The sequence below is a fragment of the Palaemon carinicauda genome, chromosome 4, assembly GCF_036898095.1.
Source record: "Palaemon carinicauda isolate YSFRI2023 chromosome 4, ASM3689809v2, whole genome shotgun sequence".
Classification (NCBI taxonomy): domain Eukaryota; kingdom Metazoa; phylum Arthropoda; class Malacostraca; order Decapoda; family Palaemonidae; genus Palaemon; species Palaemon carinicauda.
In genome coordinates, this window is record NC_090728.1 from 172,137,345 (window position 1) to 172,163,689 (window position 26,345).

Here is a 26,345-nt window from a genome sequence, read left to right on the forward strand (position 1 = left end):
ACCATTGCCAGTCGCCTGTATAACTGAGTTTTTTCAGCTCTCTCAACATCCGCTGGGGGACTAAAGGTTTCGCTCCCCTTTAAGGAAATGACAAATATCAATTGCCTGCAACAATGCCACAGATGGCTCTTCTCAGGAGGTGAACCTAATTTGTGCCTTTTGGGTATGACATCTACCCAAACCGGTATGCGCTGCCATCCCTGATGTTGATATTTTGCCCATGAAGGACCTGATGACAAAAGTCGACGCCCTTATGGACAGCCACTTCATCACCTTCAAAACCTCCATCAACGCCTCTACTCCTGATGAAGAAGACTATTCAACATCGACAGAAGCTGATGTGAATGTGGTAAGACACTGATGCCCACCCTGTGACATGCCAGAGCGGTGACAAAGCTGCCTACCATCCATATATGCCACCCCTTGCTCACGACCCAATCAACAACCTCTACAGCCACTTACTGACGCCCATCGGCCGCAGTTCTGCTACTATCACTCTAGATTTGGGGCTGCTGTGAAGAAATGTAAGAACGGTAGTCAGTGGCTAAAACACTTGTAAGTAGGCCATCGCATGTGGCAGTGGCCTCCCCTGTCACTACTCATTTCTTTTTATATGATGCAGGTACAGGTATGCAGATTTTGGTAGACATTGGTACTTACCATTCTCTTCTACCAAGGCCACTCGCCGGGACACTATGTAGTCATTCTAAGCTTACTGACATCTGCCTGGTAACTGCTAACAGATCTGCGATCCCTACCCATGGGTACGAGACACTCACACTATCGTTTGGGAGTGGCCAATGTCATTGGAAGTTTCTCGTTATTGATGTCACATTGTCAATTTTCAGTGTGGATTTCCTCTCCTATTTCCACCTCCTGGTTGATGTTGCACACTGACGGTTGGCCAGTGCAGACTCTTACTTGTTGACACCTCTTCAACCCAGCCCCTCCGACCTTGCTCTCCAAATCATTGCATACGCCCACCTAGTCACGTCATACCCGGAAGTCTTCCATCCAGAACTTCACCAAAAGTTCATGGTTCCCACCAAGCACAGTAACTATTCCCATATCTGTTTGTCAGATCCCAGCGTCTGGCCCCGAATTGTTTGGTAGCTGCTAAACAAATGATCACCAAAATAGAAGAAATGAGCCTATGCCAAAAGGCCTCAAGCCCATGGTCATTACCCCTACACATCGTCCTTAAGAAGGATGTCTCCCTGCTCCCTTGTGGGGATTACAGGCATCTGAACATGCAGACAGAACCAGACCACTACCCACTTCCCAACAAAGCTGGCCTTATCTCTTACTTGCACAAAGCGAAGGTATTCTCCACTCTCCACCTCTTGAAGGGGTATTATTAGGTGCCCATTAACCCAGAAGACATCCCAAGACCGCCAATACCACCCCTTTCTGAACTTACACATTCAATTACTCCTGTTTTGGCTTTTGTAATGCAGGGGCCACTTTTCAACACCTCATGATGGCATCTTAGGAGACCTCCCCCTCTGTGTACATTGATGACATACTTGTGTTCTATTCCTCCAAAGAGGAAGACCTCCATCATCTACACATCGTTATCAACTGCCTACAACAGAATGACCTTGTAGTCCAATATGACAAGGGACAAGTGTACCTTTGGTGCCAACGAAATATCGTTCTCAGGGCACCGCATCACTCCTAAAGGTGTCCACCCCATCCCTGAGATGGTATCAGCTGTTCAGAACTTCCCACGCTATTGACCGTCAAAGCACTACAAGAATTCTTAGGCATGATAAACTCTTATCACCGGTCCTTGTCAGCTATAGCCACCACTCTTACCTTGCTCTATGCTTCCTTCAAGGGCAAGCTAAGAGACTTGAAGTGGGATCCCCTTCAGGACGTGGCCTTCTGCAACACAAAGAAGGCCCTATCAACAGCTACTGCTCCCTCCTTTCCCATGCCACATGCTCCTCTCCTTCTCTCCACTAATTATAGTGACGTCGCTATTGTTGCAGTCCTCGAGCAGGTGGTTCGTGTCTCAAACCGCCCATTGACCTTCTTCAGCAGAAAACTATCCAAGGCGAAATCTGGCTACTCTACCTTCGACCGCAAATTGCTATCAGTACACTTGGCTGTCCGTCACTTTCACCACTTCTTAGAAGGTATGCCCTTTGTTTTTTGCACTGACCACATGCCCCTGGTCCACGCCTTCACTTGACAGCCCGACGCCTGGTCCACCTGTCAACGACGACATCTCTCCGCTGTGGCCTAATACAATTGCAGCCTTCAACTAGTCCCTTGGAAAAAGAATCCCATTACCAATGCCCTGTCAAGAAACACATTGGCCGCCATTGACCTTGGATTGGATTACAACGCCTTGGCAGAAGCCCTATGAAAAGATCCAGAGTACCAAGCATGTAAGACATCCTTCCTATCCCTCCATTGGGAAGACATCGCCTTCGATGACTCCAACGCCACCTTCCTCTATGAAGTCAGTAACGGTGGACCACGACCATTGATACCTGCTCCCATGCTCCAACAGGTGTTTGATTTCTTTCATGACCTTTCACATCCCTTGTGCCTATCTACTGCACAACTACTGAAGAAGTTAATTTGGCATGGCATTTCTAAAGATGGTAAGGATTTGGTTGGTGAATGTATTTCATGCCAAACTTCACAAGTACATCAATACAGGTATTCAATACTAGGCACCTTTCCTCAACCTCAGCATTGTTTTGCCCACATTCACATCAACGTAGTAGGTCACCTACCAACATTACAAGGACATTCTTCCCTTTTTGATATCATTGACCACTCCCCTCATTGCCCTGAAGCCATTCCCATGGAAACTGCAACATCCGCCTCAGTTATATCTGCCTTACTCTCGGGGTAGATAGCAAGATTTGGTATTTCTGAGCATATTACTTCTGTCAGGGGTACCACTTTCACCTGTCAACTATGGACATCATTAGCGAATCTCCTGAACATCACCCTAAATCAGACAACCACCTACAACCCTGCTACCAACGGAATGGTTGAACATTTTCATAGTGCCCTCAAAGCAGTACTGGTGTCCTGCTGCAATGACTCCAACTAGCTTACTCAGCTTCCCTGGGTCCTCCTTGGACTAAGAACCACTCCTAAAGACACCTTAGATGTCTCGGCAGCTGAAATGGTGTATGGCAACTCGTTGGTCGTCCCTGTTGAGTTTTTTCTTTGTGCAACCTCCTCCGACAATCTCCAGCGCTTACGTCACGTTTGGGGAAAATTTACTTCATGCCGCCAAACTTACAAACTAAACAACACATACCGACAGATTTGCACTCTGCAATGAACGTTTTCCTAAGCAACAACACTAGTAAGCCACCACTACCGCCCCCTTACAGGGGTCCTTTCCTTATGATCCCTCGCAGTCCAAAGTCTTTCTTGATTAACATTCATGGCAAAGAAGACTGGGTCTCCATTGATCTCCTTAAACCTGCGTATCTCCTGTAAGAAGACCCACCTACAGTGCACTTCTCAAGAGCAGACATGTATATCTTCTTTAGGGGGGAGCCATGTATCGCATGTGTTTCACACATGCTTGTACACTGCAGTGTTATTTTTTTTTTTTTTTTTTTTTTTTGTATATCTTTCTTTCCACCTCACTGTTAACAGAACGGGGTTAAGCTAGCCTTTACATGAATAAGTATGTTTCAATATCTATAACCTTCTTGTCTGGAACCTGTTGAATATAAACTTGCTATCTGTTGAAATGTCAGTTGCATTCACCTTGCCTTTCACTTACAACCTATCGGCCCACTCGCATAATCCCAAGAAAAAATATGAATATCATAATGTTATAGAAAAATATTTCAAGGAAATCAAATTTAGTAAATTATTCGACCGATTTCAAACTACAAAAATTAGAGAAAAAAGGCCACATAAGAAATAGGAGTTAATGATTAAAAAGGCAATAAATTGTTACATACTATCATAAGAAACGTATGATTTAATGACGGCAAACTTATCCATCATCTAAATCACTTATTAACAACTGTTAAATTGATGAGATTTTCTCATACTTCATTAATTAAGTTTCATGAATGGAAAGTAAAAAAAAAACAGTATGTAAAAATTAAGTATTTGTCATGATGTCAACCACTCATTTTTCTATGTTGAATTAATGAAAATAGTTAATGAAGTATGTTATTCTCATGAGTTGATGATAAATGGCATTGAGGATGAATAAACTTTGCCGTCATTCAATCATTTGTTACTTATGATATAAATACAAAATTTCTTTTATCCCAAACAATTTCATGTAATCACAAATTTCATGAATAGAGATTATTATCATCCGTAGATTTTGGATGGTCCTCTTTCTAGTAATAACCCTAAATTATAATATCTAGATATAGAATTAACATTCACCATCGACTTTATGATACATATATACAAAACATGAAACTACTATGGGTGTCTATTCTCCACATCATTGTTCTTCTGGAATAAGGCATGGAAAGCCACGCAAAATAGCTGAATTTATTAAAGTACTTGGTGCGCATAAAACTGTCTCTGCTTACTGATGCCAGCAAAAAACGCAAAGAGCTTTCAGTGCCAATGACGACTGAATTCATCGTTACCATTCAGAGAAAAACATTAACTTGGACTTGATCGATATTGCGAGTGTCACAGATTTTAAAGACGTCAAATCAGGTGTACCGCGTGTGTATCACACACGCTCGTACACTGTAACGGTACTTGTGTGTGTTTTTTTAATCTACTTTTTTTTTTGTCGTTATCACTCTCGAGGGGAGAGTGATAAAAAAAAGAAAGAAGAAAAAAACCACTGATAGCTTACTCATGCCTGTATGTTCCTGCATCGTTGGGTTCGATTTTTGTGCCGTTCTTGACTGGAACAGGTTGTACATGTAGACCTCAAATGGAAGGAGTTGCAACCACCATGCTAGGCATTTGCAACTTGAGTCACGACCTAAAGTTGAGTTATACCAGATTTCAGCTAATATACATGCCACAATTATAAGGGCACATGTATTTCTATGTATTTCCACCTCAGACAGTTAATTCTGTGATAATTTTCCTACTCAGATATCAATTCAGCCCTTTAAAAACTATAAATTCTATTTTTTCCTAAAATAGCCATTTTTCTTTTATTCTCAAAGGGGGAGAGGGGAGGGATTTGTTAATTTCTATTTATCCACCACCAATTGCTAGGTTTTTTATAGTAAATCAATTTTATAACGTGGACCGCCATAATGAAAAGCAATTTCCACAACTATAGCATGTGAAGCAAGAATATGTTCATTATTTTCTGCATAACCAATGATGTGTCCCCTTAAAAACGCATGGACTCAACAAGTTTGACTTCATAAAACATCACATTAACAAGCCTTTGTTTTCTTCTTAAACTGTTCAAATAAAACTTTCAAATTCTCATCTTGAATACTTCTTGATAAAAAAAATTTCAGTTTTCCTATACTTGGCAGAATAATTGATCCTGAGTAACGAATCATTTTATAAGTCTTGGAGATAAGTCATGAAGTTGAAGTGCAAAAATTAATGTATTTATGTCAAAGCGTCTCAATTTAGCCCGTTTAAAAAAAATAAATACATTTGAGATATGAGAAATATAAAATTATTAAATCAGGACAATCTGTCATCAAATTCATTAAGTCAATAATGTGCTCCATATAGTCAAAGCTTTCAAACTCATGTTTACTAGTCAGAGTAATTATTGATTGTTGAACTCGAGACCAAAGAAAACATTTTTTTTTCCTCAGCCTCAAGGAAGACAAAACCAAAAGGCGATTCGGCATATTTAAAATGAATGAAGAATTCCACCTTTTGACCTATTATATCTGTTTTAGACATGTGTAAGTTTTCATTTTTTCCTACAGAACGAAAATGGAGGGTATTTGAGTTTTATTTCTGTCTAATAATTTTAGAGAAAAAGCTACAAAAAATGGAAGATTTATTCAAAATTGTCCATGGGGATCCTATAAACCCAGAAGCCGGAACCGTTTCATATCTTATTGATATACTCAAGGTCACCAATATTGATGTTCCGTGGGAGGTAATGATTTTTTTTTTAATTATTAGAAATAGGCTTAATTTTAGCATAAAAATATTACACTAAGAAGGAAAAATTTCATAGCAAATATGTAAAGAAGATTTAAGAAATTGTTCAATAATATTGAAAATTTATTTCATTGAAGCAAGAGAGAGGGAGAGAGAGAGAGAGAAAGAGAGAGAGAGCGAGTTGATTGTATTGAGATTTTCAATGAAATGTTGTGAATAATATTTATATCATACGTGAAATTTTATATCTTTTGATATACTGTATTCGCTATCATAATACATATTTTGGAAATATAGTCATAGAGACATTAACATTAGCTTACTTTCATAAATGTAATGTTTTGAATCCATAAAGAAGCGTGATTAATCATATGGCTGATCGTGTAGGACACCTGTCAAATAAACACTTTGAGCTCTCCAGGTGAAATGGCAGAGCACAGCTGAGTTCCCGGCACTTCTTCCATCTTGGTTCTCAGTGTGCACTGTCGGCTTCGCTCAACAGGATCATATCACACGTATTCAGTAAGTATTCGTTACGGTGCATTCCTTTTGTATATTAATGATGATCAACAAGTACATCTCCCCCTGAGTTGGATTTCAATAAACGGTGTCCGTGGTATACAGTTTCAAAAAAAAAAAAAAAAAAAAAAAAAAAAAAAAAAGTGGTTCGTCAGAATAACATAACACATTAAAGAGAACGAATTAAAGTCACCAGTAAAAACAACAAGACGACGTCAGCAAAGAATCTCAGAAAATGAACAGTTGGCCATTTTATGTTAATTTTATTACTAACGATCTTGATTTACATCTTTCAAATAAGCTACAAATTATCAAATAACCAATTGGTACATATCACCAATCAGCTGTGATGGTGGATATGGGTTAATTTAAATTTTGATTATATATCCTGAACTATACAGGAATAAATACAGCTAATTGTCTGAGTAATTTAATATTTCAATGTTACTGTTCTTGAAATATTCTATTTTCCCTTGTTTCCTTTCCTCACTGAACTCTTTTCCCTGTTGGGGCCCCTGGGCTTATAGCATCCTGCTTTTCAACTACGGTTGTAGCTTTGCAAGTAGTAGTAATAATAATAATAATAATGTCTATCCTTATTTTCATCAGTCATAGTTTCGAGTCCTTGACCGGGCCGAAATATTTATCTCTAAAGGAATATCTTTAGGGGTCTGAGATCCCATGGCAGAGTGAATTAGATATCAAAGTGTATTTGTGGCTTATTTGAACAACATATATGTATATCACACACCTCCCGTAGGTTCTCGTTCCGGCAGTGATAAAAATGATTGTTGTCAAGTATATTTCCACCTGCATTGGATTTCAAGAACTGTCTGTGACGTGACTTCAGGTTTTAGAAGAAAAAAAAAAACACAAAGTTGTTCGTCAGTGAAAAGAGTTAATTAATAAAAATATCACAGTATAACACTTCGATTAAAAAAAGAAGAAGAAATTTTGCCTAGTACTTCTAGAGTAAATCCACGCTAACTTTTAGGTTGGCCAGGGCATCAGCCATCCGTTGAGATACTACCGCACTAGAGTTATTGGGTCGTTTGATTGGGCAGAGAGTAACACATTGGACCCCTCTCTCTGGTTACGGTTAATTTTTTCCATTACCTACACATACACCGAATAATAGGCCGATCTGACGATGTAGTCTGCACGGTTGATAGATATTGTTCTGAAAGTTTTCTTAATCTAAATAGAATTCAAATTGGGTTCAACTGTTTCTGTAAATTAAAAGTGAAAAAAAAAAATTCAAACAGTCGACAGTGAGAGAATCTCCTATTTCATGGTCTTAAATGTCAATTACAATATGAAATTCAGGAACAAAAGGATTCATGTATTTCTCAAATCAGTGTCCATTACATCTTGTTCTCATGAGTATGTTCATAGGAATCAAGGTCACTCCATAAGAGATAACTCTGCTTAAGAATATATATATACAGTATATATATACATATATATATATATATATGTATATATATATATATATATATATATATATATATATATATATATATATACATATATATATATATATATATATATATATATATATATATATATATATATGTATATATATATATATAATCCAGCCTCGGTTTTCGACCACAATCAGTTCCAGTAGGCTGTTCGAAAAGCGATTTGTTCGAATTCTGAAACAGTTTTTCCCATTACAAATAACGCAAATAATTTTAGTCCGTTCTAAGACTAGAAAACTACTTTTTAAGCATTTTTTCATTATTTTACACCATAACTGTATATTAAGAGAGCAGGTAATATATAAAGTAAACAGATTGTGATCAGAAAGTTCGTACGATTGTCCTTGATTTTAGTGCTGCCTTTGACCGTGTTAATCATGTGAGATTCACGTGAGTAGGCGTGTGTATGTATTTTTGAAAGTGTACATTATCTATTAAGTTTGAGTGTAGAAAAAGACAATACTTTGCATAGCTTCAGAAGTAAAGAAGTTCTTATAATTGATATCGTGGGTGTCAAAACCTTAGAATCGTTAACCAGTTTCTTATATTAAGACTTTATTTTTTACTTTTGTTAAAAAGTTTTAAACAGATTGTTGCTTTCGGTTCCTTTACTGAATAGCTCCTCTTCAGCTTCGTCAACGATCTAACTCTCTCTCTCTCTCTCTCTCTCTCTCTCTCTCTCTCTCTCTCTCTCTCTCTCTCTCTCTCTCTCTCTACTTCCGCACACATCTGTGACTGCGTCTGACAGTTATGGCATTTCTAATCATCAACAATTGATGTCAGGCATATCTAAATATATCAACATACATTCGTGCACTTTATATGTATATAAATGCAAAGTATATATATATATATATATATATATATATATATATATATATATATATATATATATGTATATATATATAAAATCATATATTCAGACAGTTATACTAATAGACACAGACAAAGAGGTTAACACACGCCAACCATACACACACACACACACACACATACACACACACACACACACATACACACACACAGACACACACATATATATATATATATATATATATATATATATATATGTGTGTGTGTGTGTGTGTGTGTGTGTATATATATATATATATATATATATATATATATATATATATATATATATATATAAATTATAAGATGGCCCCGGGTCTGGGAACCAAACATATAATATTATATATATTACGGCTGGCAAGCTAAACAACCTCTCGAATTCCAAACTCACCTGTTTGCTTTTATAATAAATTTGGTAAACTTGGAAATATTGACACCCGAACTCTGAGACACTTATATAATTCCCAGACAGCAATATATAAAACACTGAATATACAAAGGTCTCTTCAACAGGATACTAGCGAATACTAATTTGAAAACTAGAGATTGGAATAATGCACTCTTTACAAAAATAAATATATTCTATATGAATTACAACACTTTGAAAGAATTTACATAAAAGAAATGTCACTAGAAATATTAAGTTTGAACAAAACTTAGATTAAGACAAAAATGTTACGATCTGAAAATTATATAATCCCTTGACTTGAACTATTATATCTGAATAAAACCTTAGACTAAGACAAAAGAAATACTTATGAAAATTATACAATAACTTTTTTCCACATAAAATTATATCTGAATACAATATTAAATTTTGATACTTAATGAAAATAGATAACCAGATCACGATACAAATACCTTTCACCTTACTTCAGGGCCAGTTACAAATCTATATGAGAATTTTTATAAGTACTTACTATGTTTACAAAAACCCATCACAGAAAAACTCTGATATTTCACTAAACACTTTTAAAATAATACTCTGAACTGCATATGAGAGAGAGAGATGTGGAGATGGCTATGTCTTAAGGATGGAATTCTCTATCTGATCTATGCAACCCTGGGGTTGCCTTTGTATATGAAACTTAGCTACTTCCAGAATGTTCCAGGCCCGAGATCTGGTAGTGTGGGGGCTTGGTCTAAGTATTGCTCTCTCGAACGCGTACTCACGCAACGCGTGATGGCTCTCTCTCTATGCTAGCTCTACCCACCCTTTGTCCCCGAAATAACAAGAAGTTAAGAGCTAACACCAGGGTCCTCAAGAACCTTCCAAAGTACATGGCATATAAAAAGAATTGCATTTTTCTCACAAACATGATGCGATACCTCATAAAAAATATAAAAGAACATTTCATAAGCCCTTGTTCATATCTCGTAAGGGTTACATAACACTCTCAAACAGATTACGTAAGACTTCATAATAAAAATTTGTAAAACAAAAAGTTAATGCTTAAAAATAACGTAAATTTACATATACTGACTTGAATGAAGAATACAATGAAATTAACGACGAAAGTCTTACGTAATTTACATGATAAACTTGAATCTACACGAGAGAAACTCATCTTACGGGATGGCTATTCATCTCTTCAATGCGCAAATGAAATATATAAAAAAATCAGGAATAAACTATTGCATTTACCCTACACTAGACCAGCTTCATATTTATATATATATATATATATATATATATATATATATATATATATATATATATATATATATATATATATATATATATATATATATAGTGTATATTATTTTGCATATGATGGCGATGGCCCTAAAATGGTACGGACATTTAGTTTCCCAGTAAGTCTTCAATAATTATCAATAGTCAATTACAGGGGTATGGAATTGAGGTCTATAGAGATGCGAGTGTTTCAGTGGATGGAAAGTAAAGATAAATGAAGAGTTCAATCAAACGTCCGGGAAACTGTATTAGAAGTGAAAGTTGCTTATGAGACTATGGATACAGCTAATGCTTTCGAGGTGTTAGCGAGTAAATGAGGTGGATGATGGTGTTCAACGACCAGCTGATGAGGTTTACTATATATTCATGAAGCTAATTATGTTTCGTCGATGCATAAATTACTTGAGCCAAAGTAAAAATTAGAGTCCCAGATCTATCAGTGAAGAGATAGTCGAAACTGTGATTCTTGTCATGTTTCTTACCTGGAGTCAGCCATTAGGAGAAATGATACATGGTTGTGTACACATATTGACACATACACACACACACACACACACATATATATATATATATATATATATATATATATATATATATATATATATATATGAACATATATCACAAGCACACGTGATTTCAATCAATGTAAATATCACCCACGAATGGCATTTAATACCGAATTCTATCTTGGGAATATATATCCACTTGGAATTCATTTTATGGTAACAGCTTCTGGCCGGGTGGAGATTCGAACCCCCACCTGTTCGGCTCCAAACTATGCCTGCAGAGACCTTACCGACTGAGCTATCAAGAGAGATAAAAAGTTTATGACAAGTCCCCGTACATATTCCTTGCGAATTCAGAAATATGTTCATAGACCTGAAATAAACCCATCTCCACCATGATAGCTGAATCGTAAGTTTGCAACACGTGGTTATTTTAATGAACATATATCACAAGCACACGTGATTTCAATCAATGTAAATATCACCCACGAATGGCATTTAATACCGAATTCTATCTTGGGAATATATATCCACTTGGAATTCATTTTATGGTAACAGCTTCTGGCCGGGTGGAGATTCGAACTCCCACCTGTTCGGCTCCAAACTATGCCTGCAGAGACCTTACCGACTGAGCTATCAAGAGAGACAATATGTTTATGACAAGTCCCCGTACATATTCCTTGCGAATTCAGAAATATGTTCATAGACCTGAAATAAACCCATCTCCACCATGATGGCTGAATCGTAAGTTTGCAACACGTGGTTATTTTAATGAACATATATCACAAGCACACGTGATTTCAATCAATGTAAATATCACCCACGAATGGCATTTAATACCGAATTCTATCTTGGTATATGAAGATATCCTTCCCACATGTTTTCAGGTCATTCTAATATGTGGAATGTCTGAGTGCATCCCACCTTCAAACATTTTTTTTTTTTTACCCTGCAACACTCCTCAACTGATGGTATAAAAGGGGCGCTGAATCCTTCTTCGAAAATGGCCATGACTTGTGCCTTCGGATTAGTCATCCAATGATCCAAATCACAGGTAGCATGGAGTTTTAGAAGATTCTGAGGGTCTAGGATTAGGGAAATGGTAGACTGATGACGGCTTTACTTGAAATTAGCAGTTATTTTACATCCTAACATTAATGCTAGCATATTTTTGGCTACCATGTACCCTGGCATAGTTTTTTCGGTGCTACTATAGCGTGAGGTCTACCACACCATAGCGTGAGATCTACCTCCCGTTAGTAATATAGCGTGAGGTCTACCGCTGAATTATTCGTCCCTCATAGATAAAACATATTTCATACATTTCTTTTAAGCAATGAACACTTAATTTAAACATATTTTAGAAGTGACTTAAATAGATAATTGGATTTCTAATTACATTAAAAAAGGAATAAAGGTAAAAATACACGTTATCATATATTTCCATACATTTATTCTAGCGATCCACTCTTCGTACATCAAACATGTTATCATATATTTCCATACATTTATTCTAGCGATACACTCTTCGTACATCAAACAGGTTATCATATATTTCCATACATTTATTCTAGCGATACACACTTCGTACATCTAAGAATGACACAAATAGATCATTGGTATTTTTTCTCATCATCTTCCACCAAAAATGATCAAGCTGAGACTGGAACAGCTGACAACCAACACCTCGCATTAATCTCTTCAGAATCATCGTTTTAGCATCCAACCATGATCCCTCAATTGCCTGTATGTGTGCTCCTGTTGCTGGGGGTTCACTGTAGAATGCTGATATCGATGATATCTCTTTTCGGCCAAGGGAAAAACTGATTTAGCCGATCCATTTGCTTCCTTTTATATGGGGAGGTCACGTAGATATGTCCCGTTTTTGATGGATCTGGGCAGTTCACATGTTTCATGGTTAGGTGCGGGGCTCTGGGACGCTGGTCACGCGGTAGACCTCACCTTCCACCTGGGTAGGTGACATACGGCGGTAGACCTCACGCTATAGTAGCACCGTTTTTTCTTCCTTGGAAATAAATGAACGACAGTGCATTTGCTTCTAAACCAGGCCCATGCCTTTGAAATTGACCATGAGTTGCGGAGGAGCTTATTTTTCATCGATGATATTTCAGGATATTTCTCGTCAGCTGCAATATCGTCAGCAGTAGTTTCTCCCTGAATTTTGATGTTGTAAAAACTAAAACCGCTCGTAAAATTATTAAACTACCGAAGACTTGTGGCAAATGAAATTTCTTCACTGTGATGTTTTTTCTTTTTTTTTTACACAAGTCCTCAAACAAAAATTACGCTCTCTTTAATCTGTATTTTGAATGTAGGAATTCTTTCATGTGTTTGCCTTTCTATCCAATGAAATAATAAGCGTGCCATTTTATCGTGTATTATTCCTTTCTTCACATTAATTGTAAGAATTTTAAATGATGAAGTCCTTTTAGTAACGTATTGAACAATGCAGTCTTTATCATGGATATTGATGGACACTGAAGTTAAGGGCAAGTCTTAAAGGGCACGCAATGTTCATCCATTTGTTGTCCTTTTCATAGGGCTTCATCAATGTCCAATTCCTTTTGGGGGACATGGTACAAGGTACAAAAGGATAACTTAGATGCATACATAAAATACCAAAAAACACTTGTAAACAATTAAAACACAAAGGAAGTAAGCCTTCTGCCAGCCAAAACATGCGAAAGCTGTCCAATACTCGATAATGGACATTTGTATTTTTAATATGCTGATCCTTTTTTCAGATTATAATGAGATATTTTACCTTACCCTTTATTTTTTTTTCCTTTAACAAACATAATATAAGCATCAAATATATTATACTATTAACAATCATTTACAAAATAATCGTTCGACTTTACAAAATAACAAAACTAATAGCTCATCTATCGGGAAAAAGGATCGAAACAAAATTGTCATAGTTACCCAATATTATGAGAAAAAACATGTACTACATATATTTTCTTTCATATAAGTGGGGCAACTAATATATTCTTTAGTTCAGCCTATGTATCCAATACTACTAATATTTTCATAGTGAATCTATGTATTTACTAATTCTATGAGTCAAATTAATTACTTGTTTGGCCTTTTTGCACTATAATTGTCCAAAGTAGAAACTGATTGGGATTCTATCCCCTTTATCTAATATCCAAGAAGGATTGACGTAATGTCAGAACTGACGTTCGTGACATTTATAGAGATGATGTAGGGAGCGGGTATTAATATACAGTATATATATATATATATATATACATATATACATAATATATTTAAATATATATATATATATATATATATTTAAATATATATATATATATATATATATACACATACACACACACACACACACACATATATATATATATATATATACACATATATATATATATATATATAAATACACACACAATATATTTATATATATATATATATATATACACATATATATATATATATATATATGTGTGTGTGTGTGTGTATATACACACACAAATGTACACCCATACACAAGGCACTAGAAGAATTGGAAGACCCACGCCTACATGGCTTAGGACTATAAAGCGCAAAGTAGGAGATGATGAATGGAGAAGTATTGAAATAAAAGCTCACCACAGAGACGACTGGGGAAATCTAACCGAGGCCCTTTGCGTTAATAGGCGTAGGAGGAAATGATGATGATGATGATATATATATATATATATATATATATATATATTACTGTTTATATTCATATATGTATAGGTCTGTGTTTAAATATGTTTATTTTATACGAATATTATTTATATACACCATTCCTCTCTTATCTACTTTGAATTTAGGTAACCGAAGTCTGAAAAAAGATGGGCCTGCCCGTGACCATCCCAAGTATCTCATCTGAGAAGTTACTCATATTCCTGCTTCTCATGAGCAGCAGTATTTACCTATACTTCCCTGCTAGAATCGCAAATTCTGGAAAAAAGTAGTAGGTATCTCTCTCTCTCTCTCTCTCTCTCTCTCTCTCTCTCTCTCTCTCTCTCTCTGTGGCTTTTTTGTTACATTTAAAAACACAACTAACTCATCTTGGTCCTTCTCTCACTGCGCCTTTTCAATGATCGTCCAAATAACAGTGAATTTTCGCTTCTAGTTTAAATTTCCTTCTCTAGATATAAAATCAGAATGTTTCTACTTTTAAATATTTTTATAGTTAATATTGATATTGAAACAGGCATATAATTCCCCTAAATACCTCTCTCAGGCTGAAGGTTTTTTTTTTTATTAACTCCGAGTTCTTATAACTGGTCTTAAAGCATCCTCTCTCTCTCTCTCTCTCTCTCTCTCTCTCTCTCTCTCTCTCTCACATCGTGCCATTCTTACATACATTTCCTTCAAATCATAGTTACTGTTGAATTTTCATAGCCATTATAGGTTGATTTCACTCCATAGAGCCAAGTATAATCCTAACATGTCATAGATAATCTATAGCTTGATGAGAGTTTTGATAAAACCTTTGTGATATTCTAACAGATTTTCCTATCAAATCAAAGGATCGTTAATGCTGGTTATAAAAATGCTTCGTTTGAGGATATTATATTCTTTTCTTCTTTAGAACTATTATTTCATAAGAGTTCACTCTGATAAAGTCTATGGAGTATTTGTTTATTGCAATGAAACTATGCTGATACGTCAGTACAAAATTTGTTTCATGAAGAAAGAAATTGTGTATACATATTAAGAAACTATTATAGAGTTATATACAGAATTTTAATAATGATATTTCAAAGCAATTATGAAATCCGATGCACAACAGTATTATTTTATTTCTAGTTCATATAACCTGCCTGGATGGATAAATGACCAGATTCAAGAAACTTGCAGTGCAGTAACCAACATCGCCTTTCTGAAAACACACAAATGTGCTTCGTCTGCAATTCAGGTGAGTCTGGGTTATAACATCGTGAAGTCAATTAGCCAATGGTTCTTTTTCCGTCGCTGGATTATTTACTAGTGGACGATAGTATCTAGTGTTGCTAATTACACTGAATAAGGTGACAATTCCTACAGATGTGATTTGATTGTAATGTTATGATCTTATTTCCTTAAGAACCTAAGCCCTCATCAGTATCTTAGCATCTGTCATTTGATCCTTGTCAGGACTATTCCTAGATTATTATTATTACTAGCCTAGCTACAAAGTTGGTTGTAGTGCTCCAACGGGGAAAGTAGCCCAGTGAGGAAAGGAAATAAGGGAATAGCAAATAAACTATATATAAGTATTTTATAGGAAATTATATATATTCTAAAATTAGTAACAACGATAAAGTATATCACTCATATATAGACTAGAAAACAAGGCTTGTGTCAACCTGTTCAACTTAGAAGTTTCCCAGAAGAACCAACATGCATATGATATTCAAATTTTCTGTTATTTAACGATCGTCTTTATCATTAATACTATTAATAGTAATATTTCTTCCTAGAACATTCTCTTTAGGTACGGTTTCCAGCACAATCTTCTTTTTGCTCTGCCGAAAACTGGGAACTACTTTGGAATAGGAACCCCCTTCCATGACTCCATGGTTCGCGACACACCTTGGTTCAAGCTTGGATTGAACATTTTTGCGATACACACAAAATGGAACCAAGAAAAGGTAATAGAAGGACAAGGTGATTACCTGGTTAATATCACACAGGGTCTATTTTTAACCGTATTAACTATATTTAAATAACTGCAAACATCTAAATCTTTCTGGGGTGCTTATTGGGTTAATCAACACAGTGTTGCCAGATGGGTTAGTCTAAAAATCCCCAAGACTCATGATGAAAAAAAAAAAAAACCCATTTCCACAAATATATTTTTTTCTGATCATGTAAGCTATACTAATATAGAAATTACCCACTATACGTCTTATAATTACAAGTAAACTAATTGCAATAATATAAAGGTTTACTCATCTCTGTTTCTTCTCCATAGAAATTTGTACTGAATATTCCCATCAAACACCTAAAATCCCCAAATCTAGGAATAAATCCCCATATCTGGCACCACTGTTAATCAACATCTTCGAGATTGTGATTTCTTCTATCTTCCTTCCCACATTTGTTATCTCTTTTTAGTTAGACATGGGTTGTTAATAAGGATTCTAGGTAAATAGGCTCGAAATCAATTGCTCGAAAAATTATTTCTCGAACTATCAATTCCTCGAAAGACAGATTGCTCGACAGCCGATATTCATTCTTTAAACTAATCGAATTCCGATTCACATTCTTTAAACGTTCATTAAAAATGCTTAATCTTTAAACACCATTGCTAAATACCTTTTACTTAGTCGTTGATAGCTTTATTTTCTAAACTTCTTACTTTAGTTCACTGAAAATACTTGAGTGTTAAAAAACAATTGATTAGTTACATTATCTTAGCTGTTAATGACAGTTTTTTTTTTTAAATCTTATTTTTATTATTTGCTTCTTTGTCATCATTATTACTGGAACCCTCGAACGATCAAGATGGGCGTATATTGGTTTTTGCAACCCAAAAGAATCTCAACATCTTACTTCAATAGGAGTACTGGTGAAACTTTTAGATCAGTTCCCTCTATTTTTGCTGAACTGAATATGTTAGTTTGCGAATGTTATACGTACACATTGTGGTTCCATCTTATGTCTCTTCAATGTGATATAGAAATATTAGACTTGTAGGTTACTTCTTAGAATAAGTCAAAGTTTTAGGTTAACTTTAAACAATTTATTGATAGCTCCATCACTGGAGTATGGATGGTTTGGTCGGATGACCATTCCGTATGAAAAGATGAATAGAACTGCTTTACAACAAGCTCGCGTCTATAACGTAATATTAGTTATCTCAGCGCTTCATGTAAATACAAAGAGAACTGATCACGTAGCCTTATGGCCGGAAGTCAGGTGTTTCCGGTAGGGATCAATAGGTCAACTGTTTCTCACGGGAGGCGTTGTGACATGTTTACAAAACATACATAAATGTTTACCCATGCAATGCTTTCCAATCATTGCTTTAGCACAGTCTATTTTCACATACTGTTATGGCTGTCGTCACACTCCCAACTCTCCAATGATCTCTTGGGTCATGGGTTTATAAATGTATATATTACATTAGCTCAGACAGCTACCTTCAAGCATTGAACATTAAAAGTTACATTGAAATATGTTTCCTAGGAGTGTGACTGGATATATATTTTAGTCATAGCCATAAACAAGTGATTAAGGAAGAATATGCAAAAAAAGTGTATGTAAAAAAAATACATACCTAACATACATAGTCATAAACAAAGAAAAAATGCATGGAAAATACAGATCCATGTATGCTATATATGGCATAATGCTACCAAATGATTATGAGGTACCACAAAAAAAAATTTAACATGTACAAACGAATTGGTAACTTGTTAAATAATAGTTGTTACCTTTGTTAAAGATACAGATATATTATAATTGATATTATTGTTCATTAGTAACTGATTAAGAATATTTGTTACCTTGGTAAAGATATAACTACATCAAAACTGATATTATTGTTCATTAGTAACTGATTAAGAATATTTGTTACCTTGGTAAAGGTATAAATACATCAAATTGATGTGATTGTGCACAAGATAAAAATTCCTGGTACGTACACGCACCACGGTTTCATATATATATATATATATATATATATGTGTGTGTGTGTGTGTGTGTGTGTGTGTGTGTCTGTGTATATATAGGGCTTAGATATTTTATTAGGTGCCCAAAAGATACTTTTTTAATATATAGGGCTACAATATTTTATTAGGTGCCCAAAAGATACTCTTTAACTGTTTATATATATAAAATACAAATGCGTTGTCCTGGAGTCTCTTCAACTACATATTACCAGCGTGCTGACCGCTTTTCACACACTTCTCAGTTCCAGACAATTTTACCCCCCGAGTCAAGTGAAATGGCCAATTTCAAACGGCTCTAAATGTAAATGCTTTCAATGCAATAAGAGTGTTGTCTGGATGTGGCAAAACGTTCCTCTGGAGTTCCACCTGTTTTTGCCTCAATCTACGCCAAGCAAGGATGTTAACAGCTATAAAAATCACTACCGTAACACTGATTGATGCCAGAGACACGTAAAAACGAAGATTCCCCTCTGCATAAGTCAGTGATGGGTGGTCCATCTCGGCTAGTTGCGTCAACCGATTAGCCACCCCTGCGTTGTATGGGAGAGGTAAGGACGGGATTGTAGTGGTCCACGTGAAATTCGCGAAGTAGGCCCGTTCCCTGATGATAGTGTTAATTCCTTGGACCGTGTAGTTCGTGGACATCTCGATGCAACCGTCAGCTGCAACGAAGACCTTGGAGTGGGTTGTGGATCCGTCCGGGCATGATACATTGAAGCCGGCCTTGTCGTATCGCATCCACGAGCCGTTGTTCAATCTGTAATTGAACTTATTAATGTCAAAAGGATAAAGTTTTTTCAGACAATCTTCATGTGTTTGGGAGAGAGAAACGTTTAGCACTATACCTAACTCGCATGAATCCATTGATATATGATGGAATTCAAAGGAGTCAGCTGTACATACTTTATTATTCATTGCCTCTGAACAGTGAGTTAATTTATCTAAGTCTCTAATGACCGTATATGTTTCCTTATCAGGGGAAATCAATATGTGTCCTGTCAAACTGGATATTACTGGACTTGAGTTATTCGACATGAAAGTTGGGAATGGTGATATTTTGTATGCTTGCCAGGCATCAGAAGAATTAAAGGGAATTGTAATCATGATCCTGTAATTTTCAACGCTTACTGATATTAAGCTATGATAAAATTCTATTTTATGGGCGTTTAACAAAGGAACATGACCTATTTTCTCCCGTCCGTTCTCCAAAATTAACGTTAGGTCTTTAATTGGCAAAAGATGTGGTGATAAAACACCCTTAGTTGCTAATGTAATAGCTTCCACATAGTCTTTTGATTTCTCAACAAAATGTGAAATTTTAGTATGGATATGATCTATTTTTGAATTATAATACGTTAACGTTGCCAGCAAGTTTTGTACTTCCATAATCTGACTGATATTACTAGAATGTTCGTTCACCAAACTCATTATTTGATTAATTGATATTGATTGATTCCTCAGTTCTGATAAAACTAGTTCGTTTTCATGTTCTAAAAACTCAATTTTCTAATTTTAATTACTGATTTTAAGACGATTTGAAATTCCTAAGCCTAAACTTGCAACAGATCCAAAGATGTTTAGTGCACCAAAAATAAACGGGTTACGTCTTTCAAGGTTATTATGTCGCACAGTCCACATCAGTAGGTCGCGAGCCAGAGCTTGTGCCTCGTCAGTTTTATTTTACAAGTCGTATGATAACATTTCTGCAATGCTTAATGTTGGTGCAAGCGAACTCTCTGTATTAAAAGGAAAATGACCTTGATGCATTTTATTTAATGAAGCAGCGAACCTTGACAGGTCGCTTTTTAAGTTAGTGACATCATCCTCTGGGAGGAAAATCGCTTGCATATTTACTTCTATAGCTTGCTGTAATAAAAACGTCTTCTGTTCTCTCTACAATAGTGCCCTATTTAAAATCTATAATTTTAGTTTTAGGGCTCTTCCCATACGAAAAAAATGTCTGAACGAACGATATCACTCCTAACAATAAAAACTTCATTTTGGAAACCTGCAATGAGAAAAATATATGTAATTACTCCTGTTTTAAGAAAAAAAAATGTTTACATACAAACATTATACAAGTTTCATAGATACAAAAATTTCTCTCACTTCCTTCTCCCTTATCTTAATTTCTTATGTGAGCCAATGGTACAATTCTCTCATCAGTGGGTTGGGAAACGTTTTGAACTCTAGATCTATTGGCCGTTAATGTTTCTAAAATGTTAAACGGGCCTTCAAACTTAGGTGTCAGTTTGCAATTGAGTCCTTTGCGTACATATACTTGTATGTATACCTTATCACCCACGGTATATGTTTTAGTTGGCTTCGCTATTTTTTCATGATTCCTTTTCATTATGCTTTGTGATTCTTCTAGATTCTTTCGAAGGATATTATAACAAAGTGCTTGCATTCATAACATCCTTCAGAGGATTTGATAAATTAGTTGTAGGCGGTAATACATGGAAAGGCGTTCTAGCTGGGGTACCGTAGAGTGCCTCGTGCGGCGACATTTTAATAGATACATGATATAAGTGATTCAGAGTACTTAGTACCGCAGGTATGGCAATATCCCAGTTGGGGTCTGATCCCCCTAGTGTAACTCTTAATATGTTTAAAGCCTTCCTATTCGCTCTTTCCACTAGCCCATTCGACTCTGGGTGATAGATCATGGTATTGATTTTCTTTATGCCAAGGAATTCACACAACGAGTTAAGGAAATGATTATTGAATTCTCCACCCGAGTCAGAGATTATCATGTGTGGAATTCCATGTTTACAAATGTAGCACTCGTAAAACTTCCTAGCGCATTAGATCGCGGTTTAATTTTAAGCGCTATCAGTTCTGTATGTCAAGTCAAAGCATCTATAATTACTAAGAGGTGCTTATTTCCTCTGTCTGACTCATAAAACCCTGTTAATAAATCTAAGTGGACTCTTTCAAAGGGTTGATTGGGCACGGGATAAGCCCCTAGGCTGACAGGTGTCTTTGTGTGCCCTTTGTTTTCCTGACAAGTGCGACAATTAGCTATGTGCTTTTTTATATCTGTAAGCATCGTATGCCAATAAAACAATGATTTGGCTTTCTGTGACATTATGGAGAACCCCGGGTGGCCATGCAATGGATTTGCATACAACCAATTTAGGACAGTGGGTATAAGTGAGATTGGTACCACTACCTGGTCGTTAGTCACCTGTGGTGTATTGCGGGTTTTCCTTGTCACGGATCTACACAGAATATTATCTTTGAATATATAATTCTGCTGCGTATACTTTATATATTCTTTTTCCTTAGGATTTCCGTTCAAAGCATTTATGATTTTTTCTAATTGCTGATCTTTTCTTTGCTCAGTCTGTATTGGTTCAGCACTCCAGCCCAGATCTTCCTGTTCAGATACAGTTTTAACAATAGGCATGGATGTTGATATAATTATTAATTCAGCTAATGGCTCCGTACAAGATGACACGGGGTTGTGTGATGATACGTCAGCAATGATATTTGCTTTCCCAAGTAAATATCTGATCCTCGCGCCAAAGTCTTGGATGATCAAATGCCACCGAGTTCGTTTGGGGCTGTGACTAAAGCCTTTAAAGAAGTCGGTTAGGGGCTTATGATCAGTAAGAACCTTGACGGGATAACCGTATATTATGAACTTAAAATGCACTAGTGAATTAACAATAGCTAGCCCTTCCTTGTCTATTACTGCATATTTACTTTCGGAAGGTCTCAGTTTACGTGAATAAAAAGCTATCGGGAAAAACTGTTTGTCATATTACTAAAGCAATACCCCACCTACTCCTAGGTCTGAGGCGTCTGTTGCAATGAAGAATCCCTTACTGAAGTCAGGAAATTTTAAGATAGGAGAACTACACAGTTCATCTTTCAGGGTATCAAATGCCTGTTGATGCTGCTCAGACCATATGAAATCTATGCCCTTCTTCGTAAGATCGGTTAGGGGAGCGGTTATTATTGAATAATTGCGTATAAAACGCCCATAATACCCACTACACCCTAGAAATTGCTGTATTCCCTTGACATTAGTAGGTATCGGAAAGTTACAGATAGCCGACTACTTTAAGACCTTGACTAGACACCGTAAGACCTAAATAGACTAATTCTGTTTTGAATAATTCACACTTACTAATCTTTACCCTTAAATTATGCTGTCTTAGTCTCTGTAGCACTAGCTCCAGTTTACGTAGATGTTCTTCTTAGGTATTGGAAAAGATTACAAAGTCGTCCATATAGGCATGCAATATGTCCCCTAACAAGTCTCCAAACACTATGTTGATCATTCTAGTAAATGTTATGGGAGCACAACGTAAACCAAAAGGCATACGCAAAAATTCATAATGTCCCCTGGCTGTGCTGAAGGCAGTGTATGGGATACTATCTTCTTCTAATGATATCTGATGAAAGCCTCTAAGTAAGTCCAAACTGGTAAAATATTTGTTCTGACCTAACAAAGATAAAATATCGTCAGTACATGGCACTGGGAATCGATCAGGGATCGTTTCCTCATTTAAGCGACGGAAGTCTACGTAGATACTCCATGTTCGATCTTTTTTCGGTACAACTATGAATGGAAAATTATAAGGGCTGTTCGATTTCCTAATAACGCCTTCTTCTAGCATTTTACCTACTTCATCATTTATCTCATTCTGGAATTTCATAGGGAGTCTGTACGAGGGTACATAGATAGTTTTCTGCTTGTCTTTTAACCTTATTTGGTGTTCTATGACATCCGTTTTACCTAAGGATCCATCCGTAGTGGAGAAAACATCATGATATTTCCTCTTCTTGAATGTCTTTATTGATTTTATTTTCTATAGACTGCAAAAGGGATTCATCCACAACTGATTGAGCGTGATTGATCTCAGCGACGGTAAGAATGCGATGTTTATAAACTTCCACATCCAAGATATGTTGATTTTTGTGAATTACTAAAGTGGTATTCAAATGATTACAGACTTCAACATTACATTGTTGTTGTGAGCCGACTGTATAAATAGCTTGTGTGACGGACAATCCGTTAGTTTTCAGAGTGACGGAAAGGATTAATATTTCAGATCCCGGCAAAGTTTTCTTTACTCGCACTAATATATTCGAAGTTACGTTCGGCTCGATAGATTGCGTGCAAGATGATATTATGGATGAACGAGAATTCTGTTGGGTCGCGTATATTATTTCTTGATTCATGAGACAAATGATTGGTTCTTTAACGTACGTAACTGTTTTATTTGTCGTCTCCTTTCTATCCAAAACTGATTTTACGGTATTAGAAGACTTATAGAATTTTCCTTTGATATACACGCCGTGTTTGGCTAGGGCTAAGGTAATGTTTTGAGTGCCCATAGATGGGTATCCTATAATTACAGCTGGATACATATCAATGTTTTGTACAACGATAAAGGTATCGGCAAACGTGCGCTTACCGACCTTGTACTGAACATGAGTTACTCCTATTACATTTAATTCATTATTTCCTATACCCGAGAGCTATAGGCAAGTTCGAAAATAACAAGTGATGAGTCCTCAAATCCATGATATTACGTGGACTACCAGAGCCAAAAAATAATGTGAAGGATCGGTGTTCTAAATTTACAGCATATAATGTTGGTCGTAACTCATTTTGGCTTATTATTGCGTGAATTTGTTGCAAATCTACGGGAACCTGCACTGATTTACTGGATTCGGCCGTGTGTTTCATAGGAGAATCTATTGCCTCACAATGATCTGATAAATTATTAAATGGATTATTTGATACTAAAGATGTTGATATGAATGACCCAACATCAATCTCTCCCCCATTGGAGTTAACTATGTGGTATTTGCTTTGCTTTGTGCATTCTGAAAATTCATCTGACCCTGCGAGTTCTGGCTAGACGGCCCAGGAACAGAGTTACTTGAACCATTATTTGTTTGTTTTTTATTTTGAACTACATTGCCGTTCACCTGTTTCTTTTTATTAAACTGAGGATTTTTCTTCTTATTTCCATAGGGAACTGTCTGCGTGTTTCTAGGATTGTGCTGTTGATTACGCGAGAAGCATCAATTATATGAATGGGTTGAACTATTATGAATCGAACAAAATCGCGTCCTACAGTCTGCAATCAAGTGACCTTGATGTTTGCAATTGTAACAAGTCATCCCTGTAGCTTGATTATTATTAACTACGTTTACTTGTTGTGGCTTAGTTTCATTTTTTGCAAAAACTTGAGTAAGCAAGGGATTAAGGTCAGTACACTTTGACATGTGTTTCTTTATCTGTTTATATACATCTAATTCTGTACTTTCGGGCGTTAGCTTTTTATCAAAACAGCGCACTAAAGCCTCAGGCAACATAATTGTCATGCAAGTTAAACACATTAGCCGTAAGAAATCTTTCACGGTGATGTTATCTCCTGTAACCCATGTGGAATTACTTAAAATATCCTGATATTCATTCAGCCGGTCGGCAATGAGAGCCGCCTGTTCTATAACATTAAGCTGAGTATAGAGGTTTGATTAAGTGTATTTCTTAATGTCAAAACTACGTCTAAAGCTTCCTCACTGCCATATATTGCACGTAGCCTAACTTTGAAATCGTCCTATGTAACTGACTCTTGGAAAGAGACTCCTTTAAGATACGCGCTTGCATCTCCTTTAGAAAACTCTATGAAACTTTTAGCTTCTTGTAATTGTACAAGTGGGTCTGTGATGCGTTTTGCGTTTAAATGAGCATCTAATGACGAGATCCATGACTCAACATTCTGAGGCAGGAACCCATTGACCCGACCTTGAAAAGGAAGAATAGCTGACCTTGCACTCACTAGAGTAACAACGGGACTAGGGTTACTGGGTACGGGAGTGGGGTTACTGGGTCCGGGAGTGGGGTCACTGGGATTCACAGGTGGCGTCATTTTAACTTTTTTCCTATCACTACGATTCCTTGCGATCCTATCAAAATATCTATATGAATACACACGTCCACTGAGTAAACGCATATGCACTATACAATAAAGATGTGTTGCAGATTATAACAAAGTCCTCCAAAATGATGATATTAAGACAGTTAATGTGACAAAGATATTTCCCGAGAACTTCTGAAAGAAAACGGAATTAGCACAAAGAGAAAAAAAATACAGCAGACAAGAAATCGTAGTTGAATATAGATTCCTTTAATGAAGGAAGATTAAGATTACACATAACTCACCCCAGCAATAATGGACGATCGACTCGTGACATAAAACACTTCACTGAAAAAACCTGAATGAATAAAGGATGTAATTAGCTTTAGTATATATGCGCGAAGAATGTTTTGATTCAATGACGTCACATCCTCTCTCTCTCTCTCTCTCGTTTAGGAAGAGTTTAGCTGGCGTGATGACCTTCGACTTGATTTCTCGTCGTGCGTTGTTTATTCGATGAATGTTTCACTTCCCGATGTGATTCTTGAATGTTTGTGATGAAAGTCGTTCATTAAACATTGATATTGATACTAGAATTCGTCTCGATGAAGGACATTTCTTCGTATTCTTAGGATGTTTACTGATGCTTGTTGATTGAAGTTCCT

At 36.2% G+C, this 26,345-nt stretch overlaps 1 protein-coding gene across 1 annotated transcript in view; it reads left to right on the forward strand.

Moving 5' to 3' along the window:
* The first annotated feature begins 6,530 nt into the window (after positions 1 to 6,530).
* LOC137639201 (galactosylceramide sulfotransferase-like) overlaps positions 6,531 to 26,345 on the forward strand; it is a 34,901-nt gene continuing 15,086 nt past the window's right edge. Inside the window, exons 1-4 of the mRNA XM_068371494.1 lie at positions 6,531 to 6,582; positions 14,960 to 15,102; positions 15,945 to 16,053; positions 16,598 to 16,768. Of these exons, the coding sequence (XP_068227595.1) occupies positions 14,981 to 15,102; positions 15,945 to 16,053; positions 16,598 to 16,768 (402 nt within the window). The 5' untranslated portion in view covers positions 6,531 to 6,582; positions 14,960 to 14,980. The remainder of the gene's footprint in view (positions 6,583 to 14,959; positions 15,103 to 15,944; positions 16,054 to 16,597; positions 16,769 to 26,345) is intronic.